This window comes from Pygoscelis adeliae, unplaced genomic scaffold (assembly GCF_000699105.1).
Source record: "Pygoscelis adeliae isolate BGI_AS28 unplaced genomic scaffold, ASM69910v1 Scaffold427, whole genome shotgun sequence".
Lineage (NCBI taxonomy): Eukaryota > Metazoa > Chordata > Aves > Sphenisciformes > Spheniscidae > Pygoscelis > Pygoscelis adeliae.
This window is the reverse complement of record NW_008825214.1, coordinates 1112679-1138997: the sequence shown is the minus strand read 5'-3', so window position 1 is coordinate 1138997 and position 26319 is coordinate 1112679. Positions and strand designations below refer to the sequence as shown.

General features: G+C 36.7%; 1 protein-coding gene across 1 annotated transcript in view; it reads right to left on the bottom strand.

Annotated features, from left to right (window-relative positions):
- The window catches only part of MPP7 (membrane protein, palmitoylated 7 (MAGUK p55 subfamily member 7)), a 114322-nt gene extending 89948 nt beyond the window's left edge, over window positions 1–24374 (bottom strand). The window contains exons 1-2 of the mRNA XM_009329113.1: window positions 24216–24374; window positions 10421–10539 (exon numbers count right to left, since the gene is read on the bottom strand). Of these exons, the coding sequence (XP_009327388.1) occupies window positions 10421–10539; window positions 24216–24252 (156 nt within the window). The 5' untranslated portion in view covers window positions 24253–24374. The remainder of the gene's footprint in view (window positions 1–10420; window positions 10540–24215) is intronic.
- Between the last annotated feature and the right edge of the window lie 1945 nt (window positions 24375–26319).

The window sequence follows — 26319 nt, the reverse complement described above, 5'->3', positions numbered from 1 at the left end:
TTAGGAAGAGATAGGGAAACAATACAGATTTACTTTCCAATGGACAACATAAGACTGTTTACCCCACACTATCCCCACCACTCAGAGTAAATATGTTCTTCGTGAAGGGTCACACTGTACCGGAGCCACTGGGGCAGAAAAGAGTCAGTGGCTCCAAGGCTCAAAATTTCCTCCTCTTGGGAGCAATGACTTCAGCCGGAGGTCTATGAAATAAGGTGAAGGAGAAAAGCAGCAGGAAGGAAATCAGAGGAAAAACAACCTAAAATTGAAGGGGAGAACACAAAGTGCCTACTTGGCATAATATTCTCTGAAACAAACAGTTCTGAAGCAAAAATGTGTCCTTGCTGACCAGCAGACGCATCAAGAGGGGCATACTGATGCATCTAGTACAGTGAGTGAAAGTACAGATAATGAAATTAAAATAAGAAATGGAATTCAGAAGTCAAAATGAATTATTATTATTTTATTCCTTTGCATCAATAACATTGGTGGGTGTATGTCTGTGTGTGTGATATCCAAGTCCAGAAACTGATGAGAGCAGGGTGTGTTTATATTTCCCTAATGAATTTAATTATGTGTGTACTTTGCCAGCAATCTTTAAGCTGGAGTAGCCAGCAAGTAAGAGGAGACCCATATCTGGAAGGACTCAAGGTCTTAACCAGTGGCTGAGTAAAGGGCCCAGGGTCCAGGCATGACTATTTAGTTGGACTTAAGAGCCCATGCTGGTATTTGAGTAATCTGTAAATGTAGTTCTGCTTAGAAATCTAGAGAGCAAAGGTGTGTGTTTTCAGCGGTGAACTTCAGCCCTGATCAACTGGAGAGGAGAAATGAGAGACAGATGCAAAATACATGACCACAATGTATGCATGTGCAACTCTAAGTGGCACACTGAGGCACCAGTGTTTTTTTGAAAACAAATCCGAGACAGCTCTAACTTTGAACAATTCAATGTTTTTAAAACTGTCACTACAGGAATAGGAAAGATTTTTACAGCATAGGTACCTTAGAGTGGTTCAGCTGGAGCAAGAAAGCATGAAACCCTTCTCTGTAGCATGGAAACAGACTATGTCACTATACTGAAGATGCTACATTAAAGTAAATCTGTACATTTAGCTTTTCCTATCACATTGAAGGCATAGTCAAGTTACAGCAATTGCCCACTGTGAATTACTCATCCTTGATTTGCACAGGCAAGTAAGCCTTATGCTTTGCATGTTTTCAAATCTTATTTCTTCAGCACCTTATCGGTTACGCTGCAGTGATGGTGCACCGCGTGGATAGCACTGGTACGTTAAACACTTACACACTGCTGCTCTCAAAGTAACTTATCTTTGAAGTGAACTTCCACTGACATCACCACACCTGCAAAGTGAGCACTGGATTCTACAAAGATACACAGAAACGGCTATTAGAGAAACAACCTGTGGTTAAGAGAACACTGCTATGCTATACAGACAGTGCTATCTGTAAGCCTAAAGGAAGAGTGCACATGGAGCATACTATGTTGCTCTCCTCTTTCCATGCTTTAAAAAGGAAAAAAAGTGTTATAATAGAGATGACTAAAAAAAGTTTTTTTAAAAAGCGCTTGAGTAAAAACTGTGCATGTATGCCTGTATTTCACACAAAGGAGTGAGGATGTATGTAATATTACACATATTACCAAACACTACAAATTAACTTCACAAGGATTAGCTGGAGTATGGATACAACCAAGATTTCCAAAAAAAGAAGGAAAGTTAACATAAGCAGTAACAAAACCTGCTGGTAGGAAACACAGGCAGACATTTTTATTAAGTCTTAGTTTTAAGATTTTTATTAAATCTTATTGTATCAGTTTCTACGCTTCAGGAAGATTTTATAACTATCACATCCCATCCTTCTTAACTCCTACAATGTTTTACATTGCAGAGGCTTGTTCGGGTAGTTGTGACTTTCTGTTCTTAAAAGGAAAATAGTCCAAGACAGTAACAAAAAATTTTGTTTTAAACATTCCCTCACATGTTCTGCCACAGAACTTCTGGTCCAAGGGAAAAGAACACTGTAGAAAAACAGTTTAAAATTACATTATGCTTGGATGTCTTGGATTTATCAGACTACTATTACTGAGCAGCTTACGAGACCTTTGATTGGCCTCAGTATCATAGACAAAAAATGTATCACTTTGGTTAAATAAATACTGCACAAGCTTCATAAGACAAGAAAAATCTGGGTATGAGCATAGATTTGGGTTCTAAAACTTCTCTTCGAACCAGTTTTGTCATCAGGCTGGTACATTGCCCCTTCGGTAACAATGAAATTACAAACTATTTGTCTCAGAAGGACTGATTTACTTCTTTTATGTCCAGTACATTTTGGCTGGGTTTCTGCTACTCTTTGGAGGTTTCCCAGCAGAAACTTTAAATCAATTACCACTGATCCAAAAAAATGCCTCTGTCTGGATTTTAACCTAAACCAAAGTTTTTTTCACATTCCAAAGCACTGATTTATTCACAAGTTTCAAGTAATAGTCATAGACCAACACTTCACACCTCTGATTTAATAAGCTTATCTGCTTTATTTTTCATTTCAGAAGTTTGTTGGTACACCATACCTGTACAGACTTCTGATATCAACCCAACTTCTACAGCTTTTATGAGACTAAACTGTCAACACGACAATTTAATTGATACTTTGGAAACTGATCTTTGAATTGTTTCCTTATTATTATTAACAAAGTAGGCTGAAAGGAGCAGTTGATGACAAGAACAGGACTTCCTTACAAAAATCTAGATGAAAACTTCTAAGTGTCTATTACTAAACACATTAGCAACTCTGGTGTAGAAACTGTAAGATGCTAGAGAGACCAAACTTCTGACAAAGAAGTTAACACTAGATATCCAGTTAAACTTCTACCAAAAAGTACAAAATAAAAACATATGAAAAAAAATACAAAAAAGTATTTACCACAAGACAACACATTCAACAGACTTCAGGACAAAATGATTATTTATGTCCACTAGCTGTCTGTTTTCTAGTAAACTATCTACTAGCTATAATTATAACAAATACTTTTAGTTGAACGATAACATAGAATCCATATTTCACCACAACTGCACTAACCCATCCCCTTGGCACTACCTTGATGTGCATTTTCTGACAAACAAGGCTACACCATCCAAAGCTATGCCTGACCACTTTTTCAATAAATCAGAGGTGTATTTTTTCACTTTATTAAAGACAAATAAGCACAGGTATGTATGTGTGAATACACATGGCAAAACAACTTTGTCTTTACTCAAAGAAGAAATAGTAAACCTGTTACATGTTATAGTATGTGGAAAGTTGGGGGGGTTAGCTATGATTTCAAACAGGAATCCATTTTTATTTTGCTTATTTTTGCCCAGTTATTACCTGATGTACTGCATTTTTATACAATAAGAGCACAAACAAGTGAAAGGGTTCAATGCACACACATCAACCAGAACTCCCCCCCGCCCCCCAAAATCTCAAGAGAAGCGTTTGCTCAATGCCTGGCTGCTAGCTATCTTTTCCCTAATGTTTCTATGGAAACAATATCAGCCTGAATAAAGTAAAGATCCTGTACTATTTTCTATAAAACTTCAATTACCTTATTTTGATTAATCTGATCACTGTTCCCATGGAAATTAAGTTTAAAGGCAGCTGACTGCCTCCAGCTAAGAGTGATCTCTTTACTTGCAGATTTCAGTTGCTGGCTATTGAGCAAGTCTCAAAAAAATCACTTTGGCTTCAAAAGTAACACTTTAAATTTATGTGGCATTTCATAAGGAATAACACCTTGCATTACACTTTTTTTGAATGCAATAATTTTGATGGAAGCAAAACGATGCATTGCTTCAGTGGTAATTACTCCAAATACGAATGCAAACTACTGTCAGTCATCAAGAGGCTTTCTTACAGAGTATTATTTTTTCAATAATTTTCATCCTTAGGTAAGCAGAAACCATGTGGCAAGTTTATATTTCAGTATATGAATTAGACCATTACCTACAAATACTTTGGATGAGAAGAGTACTGAAATTCTAGCACTCCTCCATATATATTCTGTGCATACAACTCAAGCAGGAAGCTTCAAAAATTAACTGGAGATCAAGCTTCCTCTCCAGACAATGAGAAAAAGCCTTACATTTTCTCCATGCAACTTTCATATTTCTTTGCAGATTCAGTGTCCTAGTACTGTCCGTATATACCTTACCGCTAGATAGTTCTCTAGGGCTGAAAACATTGTGTCTCGTGTTTTTTGCCAAAAGGATTTGAGGCAAGACTGCACCACACACCTCTTTCAACAAGGACATCCTTACAAAAATTAAGGTTTCCTAGATCTATGATGATCTGGATTTAAAGAATGACAAATAACTACCACCTATTACCGAGTACTTCAATATTACTGAATTCAACTACAGTAAATTCATTCTCCCCTTGCCAGAAATAGTAAGTTTTCAAACCAGCACAATGGACCACATCTGTGCATTGTTTGGACAGTCTGCATTACAAGAGTGATCGCTTTACTCTTGCCATCAGTAGGTTTTGCATGCTTTCTCTGACTGAAAGATGTAAACTATAACATAAGAAGCAACCTTGCCTGATTCTCCTCTAGAGCATGAAGAACAATTATTTTTCATTGGCCATGAATTGTTACCAGCTGCCAAACTCCACACTCACACCTCCTCCTCCAGATGGCCAGGTGGTAAATGCTTACTCACACCGCCTTTTCCTTCATTTTTTCCCATCTCCAAAGCAAACAGCACTTCAGACCTCCACATGAATTTACAGAACTGCAGCCTATTCCATTTACCGGGGAGGCACAGCTTTTTTAAAATAAATATGGCTGAGAACCCAGCAGTAAAGAACCTTAAGGACTTCAAGTATCAAAGCAACTTTTTAGTGAATGAGCTATCAGTTTCAGTAATTCCACCCACTCTGAGGTGGTCTGTACCTCTCCAACTCTATAATGCTTGCCCCTGAAGCCACAACCCACTCCATTTGATTTGAGGTTAGGTGCCACCTATGGTCTGCCAGTCTCCAGTCCCACTTACTGACCCAGACTTTCTCTTCTAGTCCATTTTCCAGGGTTGCTGCTTTTGGGTAACGCAGCTCCTCTGAGCTCCTTCTGAGGTAGCTGTTTTTCTCTGCCCTGAAATCAGAAACCCCTCTCACCATTCTCCTAACAGGTGCAAACATACTAGCCATCAAAATTCCCTCAGAAACACATCCTGCTCTCTCCATCTTCTATATAACATAATAGTTAACAGAAAAAGAGAGTTCTTGTGACCTGCAGAAACAGACAGTTCCAACAATAAATTACGAAGATTGTATAAATATTAGTTCTAGAGAAAGTGTACATGAAGAACAAAGTAATGAGAAAGTAAATAACTTTTGTATGTTCAGCAAGAAATATTTCAATATCAGCTTCACACTTGAAGTGTGGAAGCAGTCAACATCGTCAGGCTGTCATGAAGAAAGCCAACTCCAACCTTCATTCCATATCATTTGTGTCATGCGCAGGTCTTACACTATCTAATACATCCTCCTCAGCCACCACTCCCCTCCAGGTCCTTTGACACATACACAGGTATCATCCCCTCCTTCCATCTATGGGTCATCCCCATCAAACAGAACAATGAGTTCAGAACAATTAGTTGTCACACACAACTCATCAGAACAACTCATAATCTGAAGTCCATTTCCTCTACGTTCTTTCGGGAAGAAGATCCAAATGTGGGGATGCTTGAGCACGTGCCCAGGCAAGAGCATTCACCATTCAGATGCACAACACGGGAGGTGAACGCACACGATCTGTGCAGCATGCACGTGGACGTTGGCTGCAGAATGTCTGACACATCACAGGGCAGGGGAAGCTGCACCATACGACCCCTCCACGAGTGCCAAAAGAACGTGCAGAGCTCTTCCCAGGTGAAAGATTGGACAGTTATCAGTTAGTCTATCCTCTAACATTAAAACAAGCCATGAAACCTTATTGAGATTCTCTGATTCTCTACTGTAGATGCAAAGTCGTTCATCCTACAGATTAACAGCTTTTTTCATGGAGTTTGTGTGTAAAGCTCTGGGTAAAAACTAAAAGTATATAAACTTGCCTATGAACTAGGCTTGTACCAGTCCAGACTGAAGATTTAGCACATCATCTGCAGATCGTTGATTTTATCACTGTAAGCATGTGTCAGATCAATCCCTTTTGCTTTGCCCTAGTCAGCTCATTTTTTTTTTTTAAACGCTATCTTTATTTTTCTATTACCAGCAAAGGAACCACAGTAGGCTGAAAGCATCTACATTTACATATTGAAAAATCTGAGTCTTCACACTGAAAACTTCCAGTACGCCACAATGATTGTAAAATTTGGGCTACGTAATCATGTGATTCAATTTACATGCCAAAGAAATTACACCAGGATACACTCAACTATTTTAGAGATTAGATTACTTAGAAAAAGCTGTTAGCCATCAACATAGGCCAACATTAGCACATACAAAATAATTTTTCAGAACTTCAAGCTAAGTCATATCCAGCTGAAACTAATAGAAAATTAGCACAAATTAAAGTCTTGCAGGATCAGCTACCAAAATACTATGCAGTTATTAAAAAAAAAATCAGACTAGATTCACAAAATATTCCTTCCTTTTGCAGTAGTTATTTGCTTTTCCACTGCCACATACTGTTTTTTGGATGTACAAACTCTTCCCTATCAAGGGAACGGGAACAGCAACAGCGCTTGCGGTGGCTTCTTTTTCATAATGAGAAATACATTACTGGCTAAAGAACTGTGCATGCCCTCAGCTGGCCAAAACCAATCAGTAAAATGCAATTGGTTAAGAAATACTTCAGTAGCAGCCCAACAGATAAGCTTACTCAATTCTTGAGCATTACATCCACAGCCAGAAACGTTTAAAGCAACAGTGCAAGTAGAAGCTTCATCTTCGAGCTAAACAGACAAACAGCAAAACATGTCTGGTGTGCTAACAGCAAGCAAACACACATGGAAATTCTTGCAGCTCCTCTAAAAATAAGCTAAAAGAGTATTTAGAACAGATCTTTATTTATCGCTTCTGTTCCTCTAAAAAAAAAAATTCAAGCAGAGCACATGTGTACTATTTCAGGTTTCAGCTATATTAGTGCTCATTATTACCCTGAAGGATCATCCCTTCATGTTTCTTTTCTATAAATCTCTACAGAGTCATTGGGATCTCTGCTATATAAGTAGTAATGAGGTGGCTGAAGATTTTCAGTAGAACTTAAGAGAGTCATGTAATAAGACAAGGAAGTAACAAATTGAGGGAAGCAGAGACAAATTTTAAACATTCACTATTCAGAGCCAGTTTTCTCTTCCAAACTGTCAACAATGGTTGTGGGTTCCCTTTTCTCTATACTTCGCAAACTAAAATCTAATCAACAGATTCCTTTATTGAGAAAAAGGACAGCAAGAACAGTTGCATCAGTTTTTGCTGGTTTTACTTACTACAATAGGAATGTACTGCAGGGAACAATCCAGCATTTGCAGGGGAATGGACTGGATGATCTAATACAACTTTTCCATTTCTGACTTCTTAGAACAACTCAGGCTGGTCCAAGTTCACAAAGAGATTTCTGTCCAACAATACTGAATGAAGAGAACTCCAAGACAACGTTTGGGGCTTTTTTTTTTTCTTTTTTCTTTCTTTTCAACATTAAGAGAGCCAGAATAGCAAACCATATGCCATAGTATACAACCATACAGAAAACACTACGATAATTAAATACCCATGAAACTTAGAATATCTGTAGAAAAAGTAGAAAGTTCATTTTATACTTAAACCTTTTAAGTAATTTGGAGCATTTTATCCACTTTATAACTTAGAAAAAATCTCATTTCTAATATTTGAAATTATTAAACAGTAAGGTAAGAAGATCAGCGTAGAAATTTTTACTAAGCAGTGCTTCTATCTGAAATAGAGAAATGTTAGTGCCTAATTAGTAGTATACCCATGCTAATTTTCTTCCAAAACCAAATCATACCAGGATCGCAACATCCTTGGCTCTAAGCTAGTGCTTTTTTTTTTTTTTCCCCCAAAAAAATATCTGTCATCATTCTCTGCCTGAGGAATTAAAAACATTTGTGTTTGCAAGTACAGTTAACTTTAAGAAGTTACTACTAGGAAAAGATGTCTTTCAAATAAGACACCAGAACCCAGAAAGAAAGATTTGGCACTTCTGAAGCCCTGTAACTGGGAAAAACTATGGCAGATGGGGTTCTTCTGCTCTTACAGCTCTCTTCCAAAAAGGCTATGACTGCCTCCTCTAAAACTTGCTACGATACTGAATAACCCTTCTAACACAAATGTGTTAAAGGTCAAACAAATACTATGAGTTTCAGATACAGTTAAGCCCATCTTGGGGCAGGGATACGAACTAGATAGCCTTTTGAAAGCTCTTCATGCCCTACTTTCTATAACTGAACACCACGGAAATCAAAAGGTGAGGTTCAATAGCCTGTGATAACGCTCTGGGTCAGACCAGATGCTCTTAATAGTCTCAATTCTTATAATTAAAAAACTTTGTCTTTTGAATGAAATTAGTATGGTGTATTAAAGAAGTGCAACTAGTGAACACTGAAGATGCAGTTTCAAGAATTAAGTATTTTAAGATAGTATGAGATTTAATAGGACATTAAAAGAACCGTTCACAGGGTCAGAGTTACACGTACATTTAATAGTTGGACCTACACCCGACAAGATAAATAATAAAGATGGTTGGAATACTTCAAAGCCTTCTTGTTGTAACTGCAATAAAGTGACCATTCACTGATCCCCAAAACTTTTATCCGCCTCAAGAAAGCTCTCTCATGAACTCTTCTTTGTTAAAATCAGAGAGACCAATCCACTCTGCAATAACAAACAACATGGTAACTAGGGCATGCAACTAGGAGAGCCAACTTTTCCAAACTGAGAGTATACTCAAGGTGAGTAAACTAGTTGCTGTCGTGCTATCTTTGTCTTCTTTTCGGGAAGGGGCAAAAGGGAACAAGTTTGAAAAGGTTTAGGTTTTGCCTCAATAGAAAATTAAAGCAAATGTTGAAATTTCAATGTTTTGCAGATCACCACTCATCTTCAAGCCAGCCTTCTTTATTTCCAATCCAGAAAGAAAACTGATTTAGCTACTGACCTAACATTTTGCTTAGATGCACACCACTGTCAGCCTATATTAGAAACAAAACCAGTGATCCCCTTTCAGCGATCATGTTAGCCATCTGAACAGACAGCTGCAGCAAAGCAGTACGGAGTCTGGAAACCACTGCATTTCAGAAACTGATGAAATTCTTTAGGCAAGCGAGTATTGCCAAGTACTGTTCCTCTGTTTGTTGCTTTTGTGTATCAACTACCAGAGAGTACTTGTGTTTATTTTACATGTAAATTCTCAGCCAATTTGAAAATAATTTTGGTCAAGTATCAACATCATTACATCTTTTTCCACAATAAGATAGCTGAAAGAAATGAAAAAAGGTGACTCTTAAAACCTACACTGAAATAATCCCAATTTTAAGCTTCTTCTAGATCAATGACTGACAAGGGTAACAAATTCTGCTCAATTATGTGTGAGCCTGGAAATATTCATGGCACGGGTTACTACCACCTACTGATTCATTTGAGACCTCAGCATTTCCTTCCAGCTTGAATTAGCTCTGTACTGGAGACTAAAGACATACTTACCATTTTGTAGGAGTGGAACGTTTCTAACCAGCTGATTGGTCCCATTTTTCTGCTATAAGCAATTTTAACATTATCGGGGTAGCTCTGCATACTCCCATGGCATGCTTTGATTTCTTGTTGTTGATCATTTTCATAGCAGGACACTTTACTCAAGTATTCTTCCAAACTCATTTTAGGTCATACTTTAGTCCAACATATTTATGTGCAAAACACAATTTTAAATGGAGGCAAGCCAATAAAAGAAACAGCTTACTAGAATTTCAGTTGACTTTGTTAAAGGAAATTATTTTAAATTAATGTGGCTACTGAACTGTTGCCATACTTGACCTCAGAAAATATATTCCTTCTAATTTTTGCTGTGAACATTTATTTATTTAAGCTAAACTCCAGGTCTTGAATGTTGACCGTAAAGAAGTCTCAGATTTCCTGCTACTATTTCGTACTCTTTTTTTCTAAACAAGGGCAAACAACATATGTTTGCTGCATTAACATTACACTGCCAAAACATCACTCTTAAATGAAATCATCTATGTATTTTTGGTAGAATCTTATTTAACAACTTCCACCCCTGACAGAAACAGAGTTAAAACAAGGCTGTTTTGTTTTCACTGAGCAACAGTTTGATCACTGGTTTACTAGATGGCGCTCAAAACACTTTTCCATATGCTCTTCTCAAAGAGAATCTGACTTAAACGTGGTTTACCTTCACTAGTGAATGAAGGCTTTTTTCACCAAACATATCCCAGAGGAAGGTCAGGTCTTCCTGGCTGTCCACATGTGGCTGCAGCTGGGCTGGCAATGCAGCCAGCAGCTCGTACAGACCTATAAAATGAAAATAAAACACAAAGTGTAATCTGGGGTTGATCTCATTAATTTCACTTAACAGTTCTGTGTAATTGGCTGGCTGAAGCATGTCATTTTAACTGAATAGCGAGTCTGGAGTATCCAGCATAACATTAACTTGTAGAACCAAAAGAAACATTTGTAAAAAATTACGAAGAAGCAAGTATTAGCAGTGTACTTTTTACCTTGTCACAATTGTCAAGCTTCTACATCCATATATATTTACACAAGGTTATGCAGAAAATTCATAAAAGTTTTGAAAATAGGACAAAACCAGAAAAAAAAACATACATTCCTTCGCTTAATCGTTATTCCATTTCTCTTGATGTTAGCCAAAGAGTGAAATGAGTCATGAATAGGAAAAACTTCCTTAAAAGAACAGAAACTGGATAGGGTGGTCCATTAAAAAAGGGTTCGTGGTTTCTCTAAGTATTTCTTGCTAATATATTGCTTAATATTTTTTTTATCCCGTGTTCAGTAGGAGTCTACAGAAAGACAAAAGGAACTGCTCTGTTTTGCAGAATTAAACCTTAAAAAACAAAACCAACACAGTTTTCCCAGACGCACACAGAAATATTTCAGTAACATTTTTAGTTTGCAGGTATTTGAGATTCTCTGTAGGGTTAAAGCAATTGCTGTTCCTGGTTATTTGTGGCACACCTCACCAGCAGTCTCCGAGGGGCAGACAGTAGCACACTGTTCCACAGTAGCATACAGCATAAAATATCCATCATGCACACAGGCCATCAAACTGCTGTCCAAGAAATGTAGCAACAGTGTTCGCAGCAGCCCTCTTTAGGGAGGTAACCTGGCATGAGTTGATATCAATTCATAGCACATGTTTAATTTTCCAGTGGGATTACTTGGGGTAAAAAGGACAAAATGCCTTTTTCTCCTGTCTGCTGTCTACAAAAACACCAATAGTCTCCTGGGATCCAAGATACACGGTCCTGCTATTATTTTTAGTCTGACTAAGTGCTGCTGTTCATCACAAGGACAGATTTACAAGATATTCTACTGGTAAAGAACACTGTTGTAAGTTATGGGTTACCTATTGTTATTATGCCTATTATCTCCCTAAAACTTATGCTTTAGAATATTTGTTAGTAAACATGATTTCACAACCTTTCCAGGCACTATATATCCCTTTCAAAACTACATACAGAACCTCTGGGATCCTTTTTTTTAACATCTTTAGGTTTTTTTACTGCCTTTCAGTACAATATTCTGGGGGAAAAAAGTTCCTTCCAGATACATTCTTTTTGTGGTCCAAGCGTTTTTGGTGGTTGACATTAATTTCTCTTAGAATCTTGCTTTTATTTAAATCTGCTCTTGTTTATGATTCAGGAATACTGCAAAAAGAGGATACAACTCAAGCCACTACAATTTTGCATGGATAGAAAAAGAACGCTGAGCCTTGCCTAGCGAGACACAGTCAGTGATTGAGCTGACATCCAGAGAACAGAGTTTTGAATGGGACTCTTGGCTCCAACCTTCTGGATTATTTGAACTTCAGCACATAGCAAAAATGGTTATTTTTATCACACAATTTATGCTTCAAAAACATTTTCATTTAGAAAATTAAAAAATTTCTTTACAGTCAGCCTTGTATTTCTGCACATAGCCCCTTTTGTTATTGCAAATACATTTACTTCAGAATAACCTGAAGGTTGTTAGAAAATGGAATAGAAAGTTCAATGTAAGCTTACACTGTGGCAAAACTGCTTAGGAACAAGTCATATGTGCCATTCAAAAGAAAGAAAACATTAACTTCAGCCACTCCCTTCAAATAAGAGGTATCTAATAGAATAAGTTTCTTTTCCTTGATCCATCAGATCTGCTTAAATTTCACATATAATCAACTATAAAACTACTCTATCCATGCAACTTGCTCCTCAAAGCTTTGATAATTAAAACCCCGGTGAAAATAAAATGAAAGTTCATGTTTCCTGATGGATTAACTACTACAGTAGTGACACAGGGTGAGACTGAATCTGCCTATAATGAGACTTAGGTTTTATGCACAGAACTCCCAAAGAAAAATCCCGCCTGCCGGCATTCCAGGACTGACTAACCCAGCAGGTGCTTACACACATTAAGGTTTCCGTATCCAGCTCAAAAGTGTCTGTGAGCTTCACTTGTTCATATAGCCCTGAATTGCCCCTTCTAGGGAAACGGGTATCCATGTCCCTAGTGTGCTGCTGATAGCTTTGAAAGCAATGCACCCAGTCTATGTAACTCTCCTGGGGAAGCGGAGAAGATTAGACAAGTGCTGACTGGTGTTATCCAATCCCATGGCTATGTTTGTAGTGCTGCCCTGCTTTGGCTCTACAGTCCAGTGTTTATAGCTTTCAGCCAGGAGGAAATCAGAATCCCACCCTTCTCCACAGCAGCAGAACCTGAGGACTACACCCTGCAGCATGCTGGAGACTACCACGCTCCCGCTCTTCAGTCTCCTCTTGAAACTGAGCACTATGTAGCCAGGAATAAAAAAAAAACAGAACAACTCAATCAAGGAGACAAATGAAAATCAGGCAGAAGGAGGACTCAGGGTATTTAGTTGGGAAGAACAGAAGACAAAGATCTAGAATATGTCCAAAGTTAAAATGGAGTAATTCCAGATCATCTGACTCAGTTATAGCCTCCTTCCAAACAGAAGGTAATGGCAGCAGAAGGTGCTCGCACCTGTAAAGGTTTACCTTTACAGACAGTCTTATTTTCTCTTGTTCCTTCTGTGGTGCCCAGTACCAAGGAATCCAAAATGTTCAGATAGCTGGGGCATTCACATTTTTATATATAAAGAAAAACAGTATGTGATTCTTCTACACACACCCCCCTCCAACTAAAATGTCACATTTTATTTGTCTCTCAATTACACAAAGTGTGCTGTTCTTATTCACTGCAGTGTGCAGAAACAGTGAAAACTGTGGCTGGCATATGACTTTCCTAGCAAATGGGATTTAAAAGAAAGTGCTTTTAAAATAAAATAATAATAGGGACAAAATAATTTGTCAAGTTACTGTAAACTGGTAATGAAGCTGAAACCACTACATGGGCAACTACACATTGACCTAGTTTAAATTACCAGATCTGATAACTTGTCACATGCATCTTTCCAACACCTGAAGGGCAGTAGCTCAAATCTCTGCAGCCCTGTAAGGTGTCACTGTACAGAGATGCTGCCATGCGGCAAGAGAAGTAATCCGAGTTTAACAGCAAAGACTGCTTCAGCCCAACCTCAAGCCTCCTGCAAAACTTCTAATTAGCATCTCAGGTGGTTCTGCAAGCCAGAGCCAAAGACCACTGAAATAAATGCAGGTTTCTCACTGGTTTTAGTACTGCCAGGCTGTTGAAACCAGATTTTTTTTTTAAACCTTTTCAGTAGCAATTACAAAGACTGAACTGATGCTATACTGAACACTTTTGATCACTTCTAAAAACAAAAATTAACTTTCAAAAAGGTCATAGGTATACCCCCCATATTCAGATGAACTGTTTTGTAAATTAAAAACGCATGTTCATCGCGTAAGCCGTGCAATGAGATGTATCTCAGCACCTCAGAGCTGAATACTACTGTTGTAAGCACGTGGCTGCCAACAGGTGCTCTTGGGTCTCAATTTGCTGTTTCTTTTAAAGTCCCACCTCCCTGAGTCATATGCCATGCGTGGACATCCTATTAAAAAGAAGTATTTTGCACACATTTTTTGAAAGATGCCCACAATTTAAATAAACACACAAAAAAGCTTTTAAAAAACCATCTAGAAGTTGTGTTTAAAAAAAATAAATCATGAAAAGCCAAAAAAAAAAAAAATCCTGTTTTTTTTAATGCCTAGTGTTGGCAACACTGTAAAGACACTTGCAAAAAAAAAAAAAAAAAAACAACTGCTTTTTTTTTTTTTTTAAAATACACTGTTGCTATTGTACTCCGGTTCTTGTAATTTTTTTTAGTCTAGTTTGCCTAAATTTAACCAGCTTTTATACTTAAAAGGAATCATATGCCCACTGGGATTTTCTAGTATCAAAATACTTTAGGCGTCAAAATTCAGTAAAGTAAACACAACTTACACACAAAAACCTCATTTACTTCGATTTTTAAAAGCAGATCATTTATTCAAAGGTCCCAGAAGACCTGAGCATACATAAAAGAAATTAACAATAACCTTAAACATGGAGATGCAAGACTCTTGCAATTATAAGAGGGGAATTATAAGAGTCCAGTCAGTCCTACAACTTGGGGGGGGGAATGACACACGACCAGATCACAATGTAATCATCCCTGGACGTTCCCAAATCATTGAAACAGAGGAGAAAAGAGGGCCCTTTCTAGATTAAACAAGGTCACATAATCCAGTGGCAGTAATAGGAGTCAATTCCACATAAACAAGGGAGCTCCTAGTTTTAGATACTAGTATGCTGCTATTTATATTCATGTTATACAAATTAGGTACAGTACCTAACACTTACGTGAACTAAGTAAAAGCCTCTAGCACAGAACTATTAATACAAGGAGACAAGCATTGCACACAGGAATACTATAAAACTCTTACAAGAGTGGAAGGGGGAGGGCGTTGTTTGAAGGTGCTTATATAGTCTATTAAGTCTGATTACCTGATTCAAGAATAAAGAAATTTAAAAGTAATAAATTAATACTGGACATACAATACATTTTTCATGAAATTTAGTTCAGCCAAGAAAAGTGACACAGATAATAATAAAAGCAATGACTAGATAACCTTGCCTACAGAAATAGTCCATATAAACTATATGCGTGTAGATAAACTAAATACACATGCATAATCTAAAAGTAAAATTTACAACAGCTTGTCATGGATAGAGAAACTCCTCTGAAGATTTTGGACTTGTTGCAAGAGTAAGAAAGATAAAATGGCTGCAGAATAAGGCTTGTAGCATTCTGCCAGCTTGGACTAAGGAAATAATTTCAAGGGAAAAATCCAGCTACATTTGAAAACTCAGCACTGTCCCTGCTTAAAAAGGTAATAGATAAATTTCAATCTGTTCTTTTAACACACAAGCAGTTCCTGTCTTCAGAGTATCTTCAGCTTTTCCTAAGCTCAATTAATACCATTTAGTTTTATTCAATCTGAAGAACAGAGTGCATAATAATGACAATTCCAATTTAAAAATATATACGCTAAATTTGCACATGCAATAAGATTTAAGACTAAGCAGCAACGGAAAGCTTTTAAATCAGAAACAACGGGACATAAAGAATTCTTCCAGTTCTAGAAAATTGCTTCCTTCATAGTGTTATATTCTATAGAAGACTGCTTGTTCCTAGGAGAATAAATGGCTAAGCAATTGATGAAAGTGTTCCCGTACTGAACCACTCACACTGCAGATTCCAGATGCTCTACATTCTTGACATCAGAATGGAAAAATTTACTGTTAGTCTAGAGAAATTTAATATCGCCATTCTTGTCATATCCTTCATAGCTTCATTATTAGGACAAGTCTGTGGAAGCTATAAACTAGTGCTAAATGATAAAAAACATGGTCTCTGCGTTCCATCACTCTTGCCTATTACAGGAAAACACCAACTTTGTTTTGGTTAGCATAAGGAAAGAAACGGAGAAAAATGGATGTGTGTTTGCTTTCGTATGTTAATTAATTTCCTAAATTAGCATTCTGAACAATGATGCCAGATTTCAAATCAAAAATTTTTACAGTAACTGAGGGATAATAAACACTAAAGAACATATATCTAAGCCCAGAACAACACTGTAAAATTTTATTGTATTAATAAAATGGGACACACCAAGCTTTAAATTTTCCACTTTGTCAAAGGTAAAATAATCAGCACCATTTGTTGCCATTTATAACAAGCTGACATTTTTTCACATTTGAACTGTACTTTACAGTTCTATAAAGGCTCAGACAACACTTGCCTTACACAAAAGCAAACAGCATTGCAGTAGAAACACTCATTCGGACATTCTTGCTGCTGCATAATAAAATCAGTCACTAACACCAAATATTGAAAATTATTTCATTCTGAAGTTTGAGATCAGCATTTATGCACAGGTTCAAATAAAAACATATGCAGTACACATATGCATTACGGTAGACATACTGCACCGTCCTATCAGACTCCAGTTGTAAAAAGACCACTATGTGCTCAATTTTATGTGCTACAAATAGTTCTTTTTTAATGTTCTCTTAAGTAATTCCACCGAAGATATGGGCTTCCTGACACTGCAAAAAGTTAAAGACTAACAATTTTTCTTTGCAGAACCGGAGTGATTAACTCAGTCCAGCATGTACCTTTTTTTAATTTTGCAGTTTGATGTCTCAAAAAAAATATTAATCTAATTTTCAAAGGTACAGAATACTGATTAACTAGATAATCATGACACGCAAGTGATCAGCATCTTTGAAAAAATACCTGGTTTGATTTATTTGCTAATTCACCAAAAAAGTAAAATACTGAAATCCTTACGAATGGCAGAGCAGTAGAAGTGTCAAAGTTCTATTTTCTCTCTAATGAAAACAAGAATTTTGCTGTAAGTGTCCTCAAAGAACAAGAATACATACTCACTAAGGGCAATACAGTCTTTTAACTGTAAAGTTGTACCTAATTTTTATTCCTCCAAGCTACAGTAATTTGTTAACCCACCTTAAAACAACGTTATGACAGAAAATGTTGAAAGTGAGCAAATCATTTAAGCCCACCACTTTTAAAAATATTATTTCCTTCAAAATGGAAAAGTCTTTAGTTTTGGAACTTGGCTCCCAGAGCTAAAGAATCCACAGTTGTTTGAAACAGTTATTGGTCTTTTAGGATTTGTCTCAACATGTGTATTTCAGATTTAGCATACCACATACCATTACGTTCTGATGCGAGTTAAATAGTTGATCCCTATCTGCATTCATACAGGGCAAGACTGTTGCTGCAGAGTTCTTGCTTGTACAGCTCATCAAAGCTGCTTCAAAATCAAAACCCCTCAAAATGTATTTACTAGACGCTGCATCAACAAGGATACTTTGAAAGTTCATAAAATGTACTTTCGTGAGTATTCAAAAGCTCTCCTATTATCTGCAAGAATAACACATACATAAAACTGATTTAAAGTGACCTATCAAGCACAATTAATAAGCAGCTTGTGGAAAGTTCATACAAAGATCTGATGTTCATATTTTTTTCAAAAACCCTTGACTCCTCCAACAAAGCCTGCATACTACGACACCTGGAATAACCTTGACTAATTGACTGGTCCTTTGTATAGGCATCAGCTTGGTGAGTCTTTACTATTTCTGTCTAGATCTTCATCAACACTAGAGGAGGTAATAGCAAGTACCTGGCAGGCAGGCAGGAAAAAACTCATTCCAGCACTAGGATGTCACTGGGCACGCTTGCCATGTTTAACTCTTCAGTCAGTTTGCAAGGTTAAGAGACTTGGTACTGGGTAGGGGTGACAAGGAATACTAAAAGTGGCAGTTTACATCTGCGAAAGGAGGACACAATATCTCATTAAGAGGCTGAATAAAGACTTCTAACAACAGAAGCCAAGACTATTTTCAACTTGTTTGTGCCTAAAACTACTGGAAACACCACTTGATTACCACGTATCTCAACCTTTCATACTGTGTCTTGAAAGCAGAAGAAAGTCCTGCAATCCTAGGCAGTACTAATGCCCAAAACCACGCCAGTATATTATCTCAGTGTTGTGATTCACTGTATGACTGAGTTTAAAGTTTAACACTCAAAACAAGTTATGCTGTACATCAGTCATATATGCATACAGACAAATACACTTGATATACCAGTCTATAGAGGTATATAGGAATATACAAAAGTTTAAAGAGTCAAGTACATCATCATCTTATCTTGGAAGTAAGTTTAGAACATTAAACTATTTGAAATAATTAAACTATTTCACCGTTTATCCCTAAGATTAATATGCTGCATTGAGGTGTTTTTTTGGTTGTGTTTTTTTTTTTAAACCAATGCGTTATTTTAAAAGCAAAATCATATTTGAACCCCTGTGTTCCACAACAGGCAACTAACAGCTAGCAGGGAAGCTTCTCAGTACTTCTTTTTAGTACTAAATTTCCTTCAGATTAACAGCTTTAGTTTTAATAAATCAGCCAATAATTGACATGATGTTGGGCTGAGAAGCCACAGAACCTTTCAGCTGACAGTAAACGCACACAATACGTACGCTCTGCTAGCTAACCTGGATGCTGGCACAGCTACACTTCAGCAGTACAGCATGGCAGTCTGCTCTCAGCAAAGGACATCTGGCATCACGAGGAACTGTCAACCATTTGTGTAATTACAGCTTTTGGCCCAACAAACATAGCTATACGTTTAAGCCTCTGGTTAGAAACTATATAGGCTGTCGTACTTTCAAATTTACCACAAAACTACACATTGCTCACCAAAAAAAAAAATTGAGTGAAAATTGTTGCAGCTGCCAGACCATTCAAATTTAAATTTGTGTCCAAGAACTGTAACAGTTTTAAAGAGTTTACCATCAGTAAATATAATTGCACACATTTTCTGATTCCACACTGCTGAATCAGTCTACCATAATATATTAACCCAAAACAGAACAGTTTAGAGAAATTTCATTCTACTTTGAACAAGTTTTCCCGACAGTCACCATAAATACGTTGATACCAAAATAAATACCCTTTCCAACACCAGCAAGTTATATTTTTAAAAATTAAATCTGATAGCAATTAAAGTTAGCCATACGTCTCATACTTTCCCAAATCTTTCATATTAATGTTAGCCTACAAGCCATTTAATGCCTCTGGCAGCTGGAGATGGGGAGAATTCAAGAATGCACGGTAAAATATTGGCTCTATTTATTAATTCAGTATAAATTTTGCCTTGGCTAGCGTATCGGTTTTTGTGAAAATCTAGCCATATCTGTGCATTTCAATGTGGTGAGAAATTTAAGTAGCCTTGAAATCATGATGCAGCCGAAGGCATTTACATACTACACTTGTGGCGGCGCACCTATGCCTAAGTCGTAAGCAGTGGCATGAAGCAGGCGAGCGAAGGCTTTCCCTCTGCTCCGTTTCCACTGTGGCACGTCAGCGGGGAAGCAGAAGCAGTTTGGAGCACGATTCAATGGCCCTGCAAGCCTTTGCCCTGGCAGCCTCCGACGGAAGAGCTACTCCCAGAAATCTTTCCTTCATCACTCTCCTAAATTCCCTTTCTCTTCATCTCATGACAATGAACCCAGATCTTTGGCCACCATTTTATGTTATTACGTTTTTTTAAACAGGCTGTAAAAATAGAACTCCCTGATTTCTATCTCCCTCCTCATTATGAAAACTGGTTTAAAAGGCTAAAATCTTTAGCCACTTGAGCTTAATTTGTCCTTCTTCCCCTACAGATGTTTCTGATATTCCCCTCAGCTCAGCCAACTACTCAGCTTTTTCTTCATGTTATTACTGTTTCTTTTTTTTCTCTCCACCTTTTTATCCTTTTTCATTATCGAGCATTCTTAGAAAAGATTATGTTAAAACTGGCAAGCTGATTAAAATGCATTAGTAGTAAATAAAGGGAAGACACCTATACGAAAACAGTAAAAGCAAGGATAGCATCTTTCAGTATTCAGATGATTGCAAAATCGTCTTTGAACTTCGCATTGCTTGCGAAGTTCACTCACTGGGAGGTAATCCATATGGACTATGGAGCTATCATATCAACATAATATTCTAACAAAGTATTTCTACCAGTATTCAGTACATCGACATCAACAGCATGCAGCTTCAGAGGTCGAGCTAATTCTTTAAGAATCACAGAATACGCTACTAAAAATGCAGTTTGGAAAAATACCCAACATTTCGAACAAATTTCATATCTTTATTTTGTATTATTACAAAACAGAGAAGAAAACACCAAAACCAGGAATATTTTAAAGGCCACGTGAACTTACAATTTTTCTTAGCAACAAATGTGTTTGTTTTTTTTTTTTTTTTTTAATTTAAAAAACTAACACGTATTCAGTTTTACAGGCTTGTAACACTGAAAAAACTCCACTATCTGGCACAGCATTAGCTCCTATATCTACTCAAGATGAAACTAATATAAGCTTTGCACATTTTTTCTTTCTATAATTTACAATATTCAAATTCAAGAACTGCTTCTGACTTTCATTATATATTTACGCAATCTCACAGTTTTACTTGGTGGCCAAACTTGGCCCATAAATGTGATTTTCCCACTGACAATACATGAATCAAAAACACAAAGTCTGCTTTGCACATTCGTGCGCTAGTTTTTAAGGACAGACAGAAAAGCATTTTTAAACCTGTCAGCTGAGCAAGCTTGATACAGGGTTGAGAGGAAAGAAATCTGTAACAATTTTACGATGTTTTTCACACTAAAACAACACTTAATGATGTCATCTTGGCTCCACCAAAGTCAGCAACGAAGCTGCCATCAACTACTGTGAAGCCAGGACTGCAAACTCAGATAAGCGAATGCCAGATCTCGCAGACTTGCTTTACCTGCAAAAGTGCAAGTCGTCTTGCTCAGTCTTCAAACTCTTTTTGATGGGCTTGCACACAGACTTCAAGCAGACTTTCGCAACCCAAAATTAAAGCTTCAGATGCAGCCTCAGGCAGAAGCTCAGCCTTCTGTTCAAGATGGTTGCTTTTAGGTAACTTTGATCTGACAGTGACAGGACTATAAACCTTAAGGGAGGAGCAGGATCATGCACATGTTACAAAAAAAAGTAATTTTTAAAATTAGTATTTTTATATAAAAATAGGGTTTCTATGTGTCTAATGGAGAGTAGAAGAGAAAAAAGCATGTGCACACATAAGCCTTTTTCCGCTGTCTTAAAGTTAAGAAACCAGATTAGACCAGTAAGGTACAAGATTAATTTCAAAGTCACTTGATGAATCTAAATTAATTAAAACAGTTAATTAATACAATGTTTTAAACAAAAGATTGCAAACACTGCAGTCATGCTTTTAATTTATCATAGCGTCTAGTAAATGCCTCTCAAAACAGATTTAAGAGGCATGGTCTGTGTTCAGAAGAATATACAGGTTAAAACGTGATATAACAAAAGCACGTGTAAGTATATGAAGGAAGCAGCTGCAAGGACATGGTGACATCCCTAATAAAGTCTGTTGACAAGTTAAAAGCAATGTAAAATTAACATGAGTAGGTCAATATTTAGTCTGATCAAATGTGGCCCATCATGAACACTATCCTGCTTTTGACAGTGGTCTGATGCCTAAGACTATGTAAAAAAACAAAAAAACCAAACAAATCAATGCTTCCATACTAGTGGCTGAGTTTCCAATAGTCCATGACTTGGCAACTTTCCAATATTCACAGATGATGCATTTCTATTTACTAGTCTTCAATGAATTTTTTCCACTCATTTTTAAATCCAGGTTTACTTTTACTTCACCAGGATATAACAGATACAAAAATAAGGTAGGTTGGGGTTTTGTTTGAATGCATTAGTAAAACAGAGTCTTAGCAGACTAAATGAAGTTGCATCCCTACCCTAAAGGTGCAGTTTTGTCACTTAGTGGGGACCTAACTTGCTAACTCCACAGCATCCCAGATAGTCCTCTCATGGACTAGAGCAGTTTCAACTCGTTACATGTCGCAACACCACTTTATGCAGGCAGGGCGAGAGGGAAACTGGTCTACCCACCAAGGAACAAGAGGTAAGAAAATCCCATTTTTTTTGTGTTTCTCCTTTTTTAATCTAAGAGTGAGAGTAATAGCAGAAAAATATGGCTCTGATTAGAAACCACCTGTATTAAAACCAGGACAGAAAGCAGTTTGATGTAATCATTCAAAAAGTATTTAAATACTATCATCTTCATCAGGAAATACCATAAAGAAAGTGGAAGAAAATAAGTAATTCTCTTTTCCCTCCAAATGCAAGTTTTTATTTACAGAAACAATTTACAACTTGCAACAGAAAACAAATTGGATTTAACAAGCAATATTATTTAACAGCAAGATATTAATGGTGCATATCATATTTTACTATAGATTTCCTGGGAGAATGGAGATTAGTTGAGCTTTATCACGCACCATGACTATTAAAGGTGTATTTGGAGCATCATATGCATTAAATAGCACAGGAAAACACGTTTTTAGAGACATTTTAACACACACAATTTTAAAATCAGGATTATTTTTTTTTCCACTTTTTGGAGCCCTTTTCTTTCTTTATTCAGAGAGTATGTCCATGACTATTACTTTTGGACACATTAACATTCTTTAAACAATAAAACAGCATCAGGCACCAGCCATCACACATTCCCCTGCTGTTCATCTCAACAAGTTTTTGAGACTTCTGAAATGTTAAAAAGCATTTGGCCAAGTAAAAATTAAAAAAAAAAAAAAAAAAATTAAGGCGGGTTTTGGAAGGACATAAGAGGTTGTGTGATAAAGAAAGCAAAGATCCAGAGTGGAAGATCAGCCCAGAGTAGACCCTGACAAGTCTTCCAAAATTCAGCTTTAGCATAGTAAACAGCTTCAACTGCACATATTTCCATGGGGGAAAGGGGAGAAAAGAAAGGTATGTAGAGGTAGGGTTTGGTGAGATGGTAGTCAAATCCCTTAAACACAGGAATAGTGATACAAAAAAGCAAATAAAAACAAACACAACTCTCCCTCCCATGGTAAAAAATAAACACACACACACAACTCGAAAGATTAATCTTTTCATCTAAGAGGAAATTTTACATTGGACCTGAGGTGTGGAAAAAAAAATCACTGCACTGTACAGTCTATTTAAAATAAGAATCAAATGCAGTTCCTTATGTACATATTTTTTGGATTCCTGACTTGGAATCTCCCTCTTCGTTTTCAAAATCCTGCTGTTACTTCTTGCACATAAAACTATATGATCTAGAATAACAAGCACAGGGGTGGAAAGCAGGGATCTTTGTACTGTCACCTCAGCCGGATCACCTATTTACCAAACACCCTCGAGCAAAAATACTAACTTTAGTTGTCCCTAAAACACGGACAAAAATGTTGCCAGACAGAGAGAACGCACGCATAACAGCAAGATGAGATTTCACCTTTGAATATAGTGACGAAGAAAGTGAAAACTGTGGAAAGGTACGTATCTGCACTCCCACTGCCTGCAGTCACTGATAGGAACTGGACTCTGACGTGGAAGGCAAGTGAAGGAAGAGAACTTGAGACAGTATTTTTCTTCTCCTAATTTGTTAAAGAAGTGTCAAAACTAAATAGTCTGTGTTCAGAAATAACTCCACTGATAACTGTAACTCACAGAGGGGATAGTCTAGACTGCTGCAAATATTAAGGCATGTATGATATCATCTTTTTTTTTCCTCCTCCTTTTTCAAGTTAACATTGTAGGAACCACGCTCAGAGGTGAATCCAAATTCTTCAGATCCATATATCATATCTGGTTGGAGGTGTTCTTTTTTGGGGGTTGGGGATGGAGAGGAGGAAGATGGTGGTGGGACTTTTAAAAATTATTTTACCTGTGGTATTTCATATATCTAAATTAACATCAGGGAGAAAAGGTTATGTTTAAAGTCTTAAATTAAGCATCTGTTGAGACCATAATTAATTATCTTATTTGATGATTTCTTGAAATAGAGATCGTAGACTTAACAAATAAGATCTGGAGGAAACATGCAGTCCTCCTTGGCTTGCGTACCTGTGTCACTTCCAGATCCAGTTGATAACGCTGGCATGATTCGGTCTGCAGAGTATCACGCAGGAACGTCAGACTAGCACTCTGCAGCCAGAAGGCAGAAGTTAATTTCGGTTTAACTGCTTGCAGCCAAGTTGTCTACGAAGATTTATGCTATCTCCCAGTTTCTCCTAGAAAGAACAGAAACAGAATTTTATAATGAAGAACATTGTTAAACTGTAAATTACCGCAGCTAACCAAATCCAATCATTATCACAAAATAAGCTTTTGATTTAAGACTCTCAAAACAAAATGCTTTGCATTTATTTATGACTGTTAAGATTTTTTTTCCCCAGGTGAAACAAGTTGTTTTCTTCAGTCTAGCCTATAATCCCATTCTGCCGTAAAAATAATTTAACACATTTCTCATGTAAATTATGCTTTTTAAGTCTAGCATGTCAGGTATTTTGGAAATAAAGTCTAGGGTTATTTTATTAAAACACCAAATAATTTAAGTCACTCAAATTTTGCTACTACTTATCCCAGAAAAAAAAAAATTGCTTACTAGCATAGTAATTTATTCAGTATCTCTACTTAACCTCCTTTCAATTGTTTTCAGTTCATTTAAGATCTGACATGCAATTTTTATTTGTAATCTGGAAATATAATCTAAATTTTAACTGAAATTGTAAAAAGCAGGACTGGTGCAAACACTTCTCTAAGGTAAATAGCAGTTTGATTAGTGGAGTTGATAGAGCCATTATCATGCAGACTGTGTAAGGAATTTTTCTGTAATTCATTACTACAAAGTCAGGGGCTTTTTTAAAGACATATTTTTTAATAATTGCACAGGCCTACTGATACTGTCTTTCTTTTAACCAGTTCTTGAGAAAAATTCAGAATATAACAAAAGTAAAAACCAATTTAAAAAATAAGTGGACGTACTTAAATTCAGGTATGTTAAAATACGCAACTGGAATGCAAACTTGTGAGAAGAAATTCAGAGTTAAGACTGAAAATGTTTACTAACAGCAGGGCAGGGGCTGATGTGTGAGAAGGAAAGGAGAGGGGGAAGTAGAAGCCAACAGAAAACAAGAGGTCTCTCCAGATTTCAGTAGACAAAAAGGATCCTTGAAGAAAGAAAGCAGCATAGTTCTGCTTTAGCATAAGAAAATAAACAAATAGAAGAGCATTTTGCTGCTGCTGTTGCTGGTTTGTTTTTTGGTTTTTTTAGTTGTTTTTTTTTTTTTTAAAAACATTCATATTAATCAGAATGACTTTTGAAGTCATCTTGGCTCTGAAAGTGCGTATTTTGGACACATTTGTACTTGGCAACAGTCTAGTGGAAGAGTAATATACAGGTGCTGTAAACACTGTATGCTGTTCAAAATTCTGGTTTTCCACCAAAAAAAGTCCCCGCGTTGCTAAAAGTATTGCAACATATTAAGGGCCATCCACAAGATTTTGTTTGGTAAATTTTAAATCAATTACTAGATATAAGCTAGTTCTTAACTCATCCCTAGGCATAAGCCTATAGTTTAAATAGTCTGGCAACTTTTTAAAGTGGGTTTTTTTTTTCCCCCCCCCTTCTCTCCCCTAAGTGTTTACCCAAAGAAAGATTTTGCATGTCAGCTTTCAAACTCCAGTGAATCTGTTTTTTGTTTTAAGAAGGCAAATACAGCAGAAGTTACAGCCCTGGATAACTTCTTCTATGATGAAAAGGACTGAATAAAACTTAAAAACCTATCTATTAAGATTGTTTTAGGGTCTCGTGTTTTTTTTAGTTATAAAAGTTTGTGGTGAAGAAAAAAAGTACGTTTTCACTAAAAACAAGCATCAGCTTCCAAACAAACATTTTGACATTCATCAAATCAGCACAAAGTCCATTAACTTAAAATTTAAAACAGAGATAAGGAAGTAAAGTATTTCAGAGTGAAAGCTCATCTTACGATGACAAAGTTGTAAAACATCTATATGCAAAGCTAGCCAGGGTGCAGTTTAAAAGAAAAAAAAAAAAAGGCATCATAGCCAAGGACACACTGTACCAATTAAGAAGGAACATATTCACTTTGCATTAATTCTGCTTGTTTTCTTTTTAACACATACAAGCGCCATAAAGGAGAAGTCA